Here is a 10,924-nt window from a genome sequence, read left to right as displayed (position 1 = left end):
ACTTTAATAATCTGACAGCTAGTTTTGTCAAACTTCGTTTTTAATATCTTACTACGTATTATAATATTCTCAGAGGAATACTTCCATTGCAAACTTTTCAGAATACTTTAAGATTCCCTTCAAAGTGGGTGAAAGTGGATAATAATGAAAAAAAGTTTCTATCAGCTGAATTGTTTTATTGTTGACTTTCATATCTTCACAAAGTATTGATGACTAAGAGAATATTTGTTTCAGTGGCACAAGTTATGGTAGCTTATAGTAAACGGAGCAAAGGATTTTGATTACCTGCCTTAAGAGCTACAGATCAGATCTTTATAAAAAAGGCATGCTGTGGCCAATTGTTAGTAAATGCATTCAAGATAGGCAGGTTACGAATTACAATGAACAAATAGATCGCAAAAATAGAAATCATAAAAGGCAAGAAGTTAAAACTTACAGTAATTATTTTGTCACATCTTTCACTAACTACTGATGAATCATTTGGAGGGATCGTTGAAGAAACACATCTTATTCTCTAAAAGTTTTGTAAAAATTGCACTAAAAATACATCAGATAAAACTAAAGCAACAAAAATCTGCAACATTTTTGTGGAGGTTTTATTGATTTAAGTAGATAGATCTGCTGGAAAAAATATCTCTCAACAGCAGCATTATCTGAATCCATGGAAATGCCACAATACAAGAGTGATCCTGAGGTGTCTATGAAATTCAGAAAAAATCAAATTTTCAGGCTACTCTAACTTTTTTCTGGAAAATAAGCAGGAAGAGCAAATTACGAAGTTTTCCTTGTCAAAAATGTGGTTTTTCATGATCTGATACTATCAGAGAGTCCTGTAAATTCAGAAAGGACAATCAAGGAAGAGGGGAATATTCATGCATATTCTATATTATGAGTATGTTCTTTTTTTGTTCTTTTTTTACAACATTTGTGAGAAAACTCATTTCCACTGATCCTCTTATTTCATATTTAAATTCTGCAAATAATGGACCAAAAGCTGGAAATTCAATGTTGTAGGCAACTAACAAGCCATTGATAAAAAAGTTTGCAGCATTCAGATCATTATTCAGATAGGTACTACAACCCTTCTTATGAGACTTAAATCTGAAAAATCTACCTGTATAATTACAAAAGAAGGCTTGTAAAACATATTCTTACTGTATAAATTATTGGAATTTGCAGCTTAGTCTATTCCAGCCCTATTTAATGCCTAAAAATTATCATTTAGTGGTGAACATGACCTTGCAAGAATATTTAGGAAAAAATATCAAGCGTAAAAAAATTCTTTCCTCTATTTTAGACAAGTAAACTTAAATTAAATGTGACTGAAAACATTAACTAAGTTTTAAAATCTGACTAAAGTGATCAACAGGATCAACAAACAGGATACATCCATTAGATTGTGTGAAATTGTGAAGGCAGAAGTGTCTCTACCACAATAGGCACATATTTCTAAATTTTTGTGAGTGCATCAAAGAATTACAAAACAGAATATTTGTATTCATTATTGCTAATTATTAGAAAATTGGAAAAAAATGTCCATTTATGACCTTGGGAAATCACCAAGAATTTTTTTCGCACTTTAAAACATTCACTAAATTTTCCCTGAAAACTTTAGAATATTTTGTTTCATTTACTTTGGCAGTGTTTGTGAGAAAAAAATGAAGGTCGAAGCAATTTTGTAATATGTACTAGAATGAAACTGTTGTGTATTTTGGTGTTTGGCACCGAGTAACTGGACATGATTTTACCTACACAATATCTACCATGGAGTTATCATTATTCACCTCTTTTGGGGGGCAAGTTGCTGATGAATGCATCTTGTTTTTTGGTCCTGTTGCTGAATTTTCATGGTGGCTCCACGAGAAACTCGCGTTACATTATAAATATCAGGCACGTAAAAAGGTTGATTCCGCTCACTCGAGGAGAGACTTGTTAGTCGAATGGACACTTCCGACTAGCTCTCATTTGTATACAATATGTTCCTTGGATGCTGAAACAAAAGATTAAAAATTCAGGACGGTAAAGAAAAAATAAACAAATTGTTTAAACACAACTGATATGTAAAGAAAGGGGAAGGTGATTTTGTCCATGGTCGAAATTAAAACCCTACTTCAGGCCACAAGCAATTCATTTTACCGATTCATGAGTGCAGGAATTACTCATTCGGTACCTTCTTTATGCCCTGAGATTGATAGTAGAAATAACTGAATTTTGGGTCATTCAGCCAAAAGAGGTCTTCTGATACTCTCGGATAGACGATTTGAAAAATTAGAGGTTTTCTCTGCTGTGACAAGGCTACGCAATCTGAGAGTTAATTGAGACTTCCTTCAAAAGCCATAAATAAATGTCCTACATTTCTCATTTTACTGAAGTGTAATAAATGTCCTTTCACAATGTTGATGTTTGAAATCGTTATCTGCAGACTTGAGGAAAATAGAAGCAGGAGTGGAAAAAATTATTATATAAGGAAAAATCTCAAGAGATTCGCACCTTAAACCAAGTATTCGACAAGTGAAATGTATAAAATTCTTATTGCCTCTTTTCACCAGGAAATTATCTGGGAGTTCCTAAACTCATACATGAGAATCTAATTCCTTGATTTCAAGAGAGAGAGAATTTTCAGGCTCACCCATCTGGAGTGTGTTCTCCCATTGGCACCAATGCACTTCCTAAGGGTCCAGGCAGCCTTCTTGTGCAAGCTGTGTTGCAAGGATATGCTTTATGCCTTTTGCCTCTATCAGATATCGTGGCCACAAAGTAGCAAGCACTCATGAAATGACTACATCGAGCCATACCTGTTGAAAAAACGGAATGTGTTAGTACAAACAGGGAAGTCAAAACACATCAGCTGAATCAGATGACCTTACAACTTCTGAAAATCGCAACATTGATGTCGTGCTGTTATTAAAGATTAGATGATTATGTTAAAGATGCATTTCTTGTCTTAACGAACTTTGGATGCATGTTCTGTAAGAGGACAGGCAGGAATTAGCAGTGAGAGAAAATGCTCAAGGAAGTAAATGGTAGGGCGAAGCTGGAAGGTTCATTGATTTAACTGAATTATTCGATTTAAATAAGACAACTGAAAATAAATAACGGTGATGTAACAGAACATCCTGATGCACTTCTATTGTCGCAATCAGATCACGTTTCATGGACAGATAATATTAACGTTCACAAAAGGGATTTGGTGCCACATAAAAAATTGGTGACATGATTTTCTTACGAATTATATAAGTACAAAAGGCTCTAAAATCTGGAACTATCCTATAAATGAATCTAAGGACAAACTGCACTGAATGTTTAATATTTATACACACATTTTCTAGTAGACAGGGCCGGATTTAGGGGGTGGCCACATGGGCCGCGGCCCACGGCGGCAAATTTAGGGAGCAGCAAATTTTGCAATTTATTTAAAAGTAGGAGTACAAAAAAAAACGGATTAAAAAAAATTACAAACGAGAAAGGGCGACAAAATCTCTCATTTACTGAGAGTATAGTCATTTCTAATCTTAATGTCTTTCGGTGATACAAGAGACAGCACCTTTAATTAGTCGAGTTAAGAGAGAAACCAGTCACGCAATTTGGCCTGGAGCGGCGTGGCGCAGAGAGAGCATGAAAAGGAGAAGCCCGCGGCGCGGCGGTCGGCACGTAACACATATTAGCGCCTACAAGACTGCATGAATACTGCACGCACTGCGTCAAATACAGTGCGCGGTCAGCGGCGGCCGGTGCAAAACGCATAGCGCCTACAAGACTGCGTGAATACTTCACGCATTGCGCGAAACAGTACGGTCAGCGCGGCGCGACAATATTTATGTTTGTTCTTCCATAATTTTTTCGTTCATTTCGTATAAATGGAAGGCCTTGTCCACACAGAGATAGTTTTACGGAACTTAACTTTCGCGCAAAATTCCGTGAATTTTTGCTAGTTGTATTGACAGGGCTTTCGCAAAAAATGTGTCCAACACGAGTAAACGCGTCTTACACATCCCTCTCCCTCCGGCACGTTCACTTGGTGGTTTTTAATGATGTTTCAAAACGAATGAGAAGGGGGCGGCAAAATACAGGCGACTCATGGGCGGCAAGTAGGTAAATCCGGCCCTGCTAGTAGAACTGTTGCAGCGTTGCTAGACTTTAGGAATAAAGAAGGGTTCTTCCTTCTTCACTAGAAAGGTCAGACCAAATGCTGCGTGTTTTCCGATTCTTGCGCTTTCTTTCCGACTATGGCTTAACTTTTGCAATGACTTTAAATAAAGAAAATAGAAAAACAAGTTTTTTTTTTTTTTAAACAGTGTGCAGTGTCTTGCTACTCAGCTTGTGAACAAAGGCTTAAACAGATACATCTAGCACGTCTAAATAGAAAATTACTTATTGGCAAAGACCTAAAAAATTTCCTTTTAACATCCCTGATTTTCTTAAAATTGGCACATAGAGAACTCGTCTCACCTGAAGAGTCATAAGGAACATGAAAATGCAGTTAATTTTGAATTTAGTAGATTTTTTAGTAACACCATTATTAATAATGGATTTTTGGATTTAGCCAAGGTGGATTTGGATCATTAATTTGGTACAGGAATACCTGATTAATAATCCAAATCTGACACTTTGGCTAAATCCAAATACCTATTCTTATGAAAATATAATTTCAAAAGACAAAACAAATGATATTTTGCTCAAATTAAATCCCTCCTAGGACTCGTGCCTTAAGAATGAGTTGTTCAAAATGTGTTAAATTTTGTTCATATTTGCAGCAACCACTTAAGTTACAGAAATTTCTGTTCCACAGTTTGGGAACATGAGGTTTTCAGGTTTCAGAATATTTGACTTTTTTGAGCCAGAAGCAGCTTTTGTTTGCAACAAATTTGAACTCCACCGTGGCAAATAACAAAGTTTAAATCAAGGCGTTTTTATCTTTAAACTTAGGAATGTTTTCAGTAAAGAGTAATTGATGATAAACCCAATACATAACATTAAAATATTGAAGCACATTTTATGATTGAAAGACAGATTTATGAAAATGGACGTATATATGTACATATTTGAACTCATATTCTTTGCTTGTGATGGAAAGGAATCAATATGGTGCAGAAAAATTAAAAGAAGAAAACAGATAAACCATGACATGTTCTGTTTGGAATCAACTTGGAGTTGCCTTTAGTTGATCACCAACATTAGCTTGAATGAATGGTAGGCTATTTAAATTGTACCTAAGTGAAAGTGATATCAATCAGGAAACGCACAATTACAACTTCTTATCTTTTTGATCGAACAGGATAAGTATTGTAGATGAAAATAGGAGGGTGCCTGGTGTCAACCCTCTAGGGCGCTAAGCTAGGTGGAGAAGGAGCTGAAATATTTTTCATTCAATAATTTTAGGAGCGGATTGACTCTGATCCATTTATTCTCTGATTTTTAAAGCAATTTTCTGCATCTTACAGAGCTATTTGGGGTGTTAAATTTCAGCATTAAAACTGCCTAACTAAAAAGTTTCAATGGGGTGAAAAGCAGTGATTCAATGATCGAGAGCATCTCAATGCCAATGTCACCAGGCTTTTCAGAATATTTGGCTCCTTTAGTGTACACTTTTGTGTAAATGAGAAGAGTTTCAATTCTATTCGGGAATAATTTCGTAACGTCAAGTTTTAAGCGGTCTCCTCTATCCTCATTTCTTTTTTAAACGATGCTTAGTTGGTCATGCACTTCACCGTCCTTACACTGACTTGTGCTGGCCTCTGGAAGATAGGATAAAACAAGTAGGGAGAGCTTCCTCCATAAATATTTACAACAGAAAAAACTCACACAAAAGAATTTCGAACGAGAATAAGTCAACACACAAGAAAATTAAGAAGGAGGTAACACTTTTTTTCCAGAAGATACATATATTCCTTTCAATCCGTTTTATTCTCAGCTGCAAAAATTACTATAAAATTTCAAAAATCCATTAATCATAATTCTATTAGGTAGGTACATTTCCCCATGTTTCGGTAGATAAGCATGAGTTGGTGTGTAAAAATTGGCTTATTTTGGGTCTCTGAATTAAAATGACTCATATCGTTGCTGAATGTCAAAAAAAGGAGAAGCTACGAATTGAAATCACCGCAGAACTGTAGCTACGACGTTGGTATCATTTACTTTGGCCCAAGAGAACTTTTCGTTGGTGAAAGAATTTATCCGATAAAACAGTTCAACTTGAAGACTGGGAATTTCAAATAAAAGGGCGTAAATAAAATAAATGAGGGAGGTATTATTGCACTGGGATAATCTGCGAGGAAAGCTGGAATTTAAGTGACGTCCTATCTGGTTACTATAAGAAGAAACTTACTGGTAAATAAGACGGTCAACAATTCGAATCACGAGTAATTTACGTTGATAAATGAATTCTTGGCATACCTTAAACCACTTGCATGTTTAACTTCATCAGAAAAAATCCCAACTTTCGTTTTCATTGGTCTTCTAAGTATATCTTTTCACGGTATATAGCGGCTTTATTTTAGGCTCAAAAGCTTGCAAAAGAAATCTGAAAACTTAGAGCTCGCCTACCATCATTATATCGACGGTGAAACTACCAAACCACGTATCTCGGTTTGCGACGTCGCAGACTTCCTGTCATACTTTATTTTTTAAATGAAAAGCTACTTAACGTCCAGTCTTGAAAATTTCCGTGATTTTTCCTCTTCGTGCGGAGAAAATTCTGTGAAAATTTCAAGGAATGATATTGATTTGGTCTACTTCAAAAAAATAAAATGTGAGCGGAGATTTTTAAACACCGCAAACGAGATACGTGGTTTGGTAGTTTCACCGTCGATATGTAATAATAATTGATTGAACTACAAGCAAGTGGCAATTTTTGGGTAGCAGGAGACGAGCGCGTTGATGTTATTGGTGAAGTGCAACTATTACGGCTCCATTGTTGTCTATGTTGCATACACGAACATTTGAAGGGGCTCTTGCGTTCCTAGCTTGGCTTCAGTCGAGCGCGTGAGGGCACTAGGCAAGCACTCACTAGGGTACTAACTAAGGCGCTTCATTTTATTTAATTTGTGACTGAAATAATCGTGAATAATCGTCTTTTGTTTTTGTTTTTTTTTTTCGTATATCCTTCTGCCGAGGAGTCCAGACAGATTTGACTCGTCTTCTTTCCGACCTTTCCGATATCTGCCGTATTTTCGTATCCGTACCCCCTCCCCTTCTTCCTCAAAAATTCCTCTTCTTAAAAGATTCCTAAAATACTAATTTCACTGCCTCTATCTTCGGTCGCACGAAAGAAAGAGAAGAATTTGAATTTATAAGTAGCACGTAGGAATGTTCTTTGAGGAATTTTAAACACGATAACTGAGATTTCGCGGAAACGTGATACAGGAAATTGTGTAGAAAAAATGCAAAATTTCAAGGCTATTTTTCCGTTAACCAAGAATAAACTGTAGGTCTGTGCTTTTTCCTACGGAAAACTCGTACTTTCCCCGCACTTTCGGACCGAATTCTCAAAATCCGTGCTGTTTCTGCATGACACCTGTAGTTTGTCATTGTTTGTTTGTCACATAGTTGTCACCTGTCTGTAGCACCACATATCCTGTAGTTTGTCATTAGGGAATCCAACTACCATCACAGATTACCCCATAAGGTACCTTCATTAAGGAGAGAATGGACACCGAGTTCCAGAGGAACCCTTAAGTAAGAACCCCAGGCGATTTATGGTGAGAGGTATCATTTTCTGAACCATATGGCAGGGCTGATCACAAAGCTCTACGCTGAAAAGATTTTAGCGAATGTAATACACTAATGTTGTATCAAATAAACTGTGTCGATTCGTCTATCTGGATGGAATTTAAGAATGGTTACGTCAAGTTCAAGGTGACGAAAGCAAATAAGACCTCGGCGCAACAAGTGTTCCTGGATTTCAAAATTCCCCGACTTATCCAGGGATTTTGAACACGAAATTCTCTGACTTTTAAAGGGATTTTCATTTATTAACCCCCCCCCCTCCCCTTTATAATAATTTTCATTAACAATTATCGGCGCCAAGTCTCTTGAGATGAAGATATGCACTATTTTGGCTGGAAGAAAAAACGTCGAGGTTCCGTGGCAAAATTTACCGGATTGTGAATTAATTTTTCTTTATTCCCCTCTCTCACAATCAGTGGAAATAATTTTCATGAACCGTTTAGCGCAAAATTTTTTGAAGTTAAAAAATGCCATGTTTGGGCTGGAAGAAAACATTTCAAAGTTCCGCTGCAAATGGCCTCTCCATGACTGTTCAGGGTTGGGCAAAATCCCCCCACTCTTCGAGAACTCCACCATATTTGGACATATTTCTGCCAAACGGAACTATTTGCATTAAGACATGAGCCCTGAAACCCATAAAAATATATGCATTACTGGGCTCACGTCATTTAATAGCACCAATACTTAACATTATTTGTTCTTTAGTGATATGAATTATTTTTCCATTTAATTATTCATATAATTTCATAAAAATATCAGTTTTCATAATATCTAGATGTAAAGCATTTAATGTAGTAACTATTTTAAGAATTAGATGATCCTCTCATTCTAATTCTATCTCTAAAATCTCTAATTCTAATTCAAAGTACGCTTTTATCGGAATAGTTCCGTTTGGCAGAAATACGTCCATTTAAGAAGCCTAAGATGTCTCAACCAATTAGGAATAGATCCCCGTGTGTGCACGCTCTCTTAATGAAGGTTTTCTACCCTGGAGGCGTTCCCTCACTCGGCGAAGACAGTCGAGAAGAAGGCACTGCGTGTTGAGACACGGAGCAACGATGAAACGAAACGAAACGAAACGATGAAAAGGAGGAGAAGTGGGTGTCTGCCATCTGCACTCATGCTTAACGTTTGTCATTGGAAAATGTAAGTACTTGTTCTGGTGGTTTGAAACTCTTTCTTACGTATTCGCCGGGGCTCGTTGCGGCAGTTGGGCTGCATGCGGCCGCCGTTGACGCAGAAGTCCACGTGCCCGACCTGGGCCGTCTCGCCGAGGAACCCAGCGTTCGAGTGGATCACCTGCACGATGTTGGCGTCGTCCCGAGTCAGACGGAACGCCCGAGATCCGTACCGATCCACCAACGGCCGCGCTGGATCTAAACCTGAAACACCAAAAAAACATCGAATGGGTCAGTTGCGCTGCTAACAGAATCCTCTTTTGATGCTTGGTTCTTGTAGATTAGCTATAAACAATAAAATTGGCCAAAACAGCAACTTTCTACGCTCAATATTAACCGAGATATCGCCCTTTGAAAAGTCGGGTTTTTTTCCGTCATCTACCTCGGTTTGGCCAGGGTTTCTCTATGCGTAACGAGTATTTTGTTTGAATGGGCAAGTTGTACTGGACACAGAATCGTGTTTTGATGCTTTATTCTTGCAGATCAACTATAAACAATAAAATCGGCCCGAACAGCAACTTTCTATGTTGAATATTAACCGAGATATTGCGCCTTTAAAAACTCGATTTATGACGTCATCCACCACGACAGTCCATACCATGTTATTCACTAACGCGGTAGATGACGGCAAAAACCCGACTTTTCAAAGGGCGATATGTAGGTTAGTATTCAACATAGAAAATTGCTGTTTGGACCGATTTTATTATTTACAGTTGATCGGCAAGAATAAAGCATCAAATCACGATTCTGTAACCAGCGCAACTGACTCATTTAAACGAAATACTTGTTACATAGCACAGAGAAACCCTGGCCAAATCCCGCACAATACAATTAGCGCCAAATGGGAGGACGGATTTACAAAATTAGCAAAATAAGAGATCTGAAAACTTTCGACATCTCTTTGGAGTTAAGCTCTCATGGTCCAAGGTGGCATGCGTTTTTAGTAGGAGACATAACAGTAACTTTCCTCTACGCGAAATTAAAAAACGCCTTCAAAACGTTACCGACAACGGCTGAGTGTTGTTAATTGCCTATCCATCCTAATTGAAGGCGTTTTCACACTTGAACAAAAAGAAAGATACGGGTACCAAGTTCGACGGAGTACCTTTTGTTGCAGGTAGAGGCTGCTAGAAACCAGCAGTTTGAACCCTTCAAGATTGTTCGCATTTACTTTTATAGTAAAAAAAAAATAAATACATTAATTTAGAGCAATAATTCTACATGATATCTCAAGGTTGAGGCCGGGAAGCGATTTGCTCGATGGAAATATCTCACGAGACCCCAAAGCGAGGCAACAAAGTTTTCATGCCCCCAAATTCATCGAAACTCTAAAATCTACTGAAGCTAAACCGCGCACGTAATGAATCCTGTAATGATTTACCATTTTTGAATTGTTCAGGGTTTAACAGAACTAAAAAAGTGATTTGGTTTATAAGTGTCATCAATTCGTTGAAAAACTAAACCACATCCGATCGTCCACTCTGCAAAAGTTATATTCAAAATGTTTTGGATTCGGGTAATGCATTAACAAACCAAGAATGGAGAATTCACAAGAAAAAATACAGTTTCATATAAAAGTACTTACTTGGTGACCTGAGTTGAGAGGTATTTTTTAAGTCTTTTCTGAGACGAGAAGCAGGAGAGATATAAATTGAAAATGGAGAAACGTTTTCTCGGTAGATGTCATGTAGGGCGGCGTTTTTCATAAAGGCACACGAATATAGCAGATTTCATAATTCTGCCGGAACTTTCTCCGATGTTCAATTCAGAAGTCGAGAATCATCTCGTCCTCTGTTCACTTATTACCAGTGATTTCCATTTACGAGAGAAATTTATCAACTTCTATACACCCACAAACTTTCGATTCTGGGCTATTGCTAGACAAAATCTAAACTTGAAAGGTTCAGTTACACGATCAAATTGAGCCATCAAACTGAAGTTCTGATAGGTGGAAAAAGACCTGAAGTGAGGATGCGACCAATGAGAGGCCCAATTTGATGGCTCAATTTGATCGTGTAACT

The 10,924-nt window shown here is 37.3% G+C and overlaps 1 protein-coding gene across 9 annotated transcripts in view; it reads right to left on the bottom strand.

Moving 5' to 3' along the window:
• Positions 1-155: 155 nt before the first annotated feature.
• LOC109029733 (lipase member H) overlaps positions 156-10,924 on the bottom strand; it is a 107,975-nt gene continuing 97,206 nt past the window's right edge. For 8 of the 9 annotated variants that reach the window (XM_072298136.1, XM_072298141.1, XM_072298138.1 and 5 more), the window contains 3 exons: positions 8,880-9,107; positions 2,630-2,795; positions 156-1,990 (listed from right to left, as the gene is read on the bottom strand). In XM_072298136.1, coding sequence (XP_072154237.1) covers positions 1,933-1,990; positions 2,630-2,795; positions 8,880-9,107 — 452 coding nt within the window. In that variant the 3' untranslated portion in view covers positions 156-1,932. The remainder of the gene's footprint in view (positions 1,991-2,629; positions 2,796-8,879; positions 9,108-10,924) is intronic. The other variant, XM_019040316.2, reaches the window with a different exon arrangement.

The sequence above is a fragment of the Bemisia tabaci genome, chromosome 3 (assembly GCF_918797505.1).
Source record: "Bemisia tabaci chromosome 3, PGI_BMITA_v3".
Lineage (NCBI taxonomy): Eukaryota > Metazoa > Arthropoda > Insecta > Hemiptera > Aleyrodidae > Bemisia > Bemisia tabaci.
Note: the sequence above shows the minus strand (reverse complement) of the source record. Positions and strands in the feature narration are given on the sequence as shown.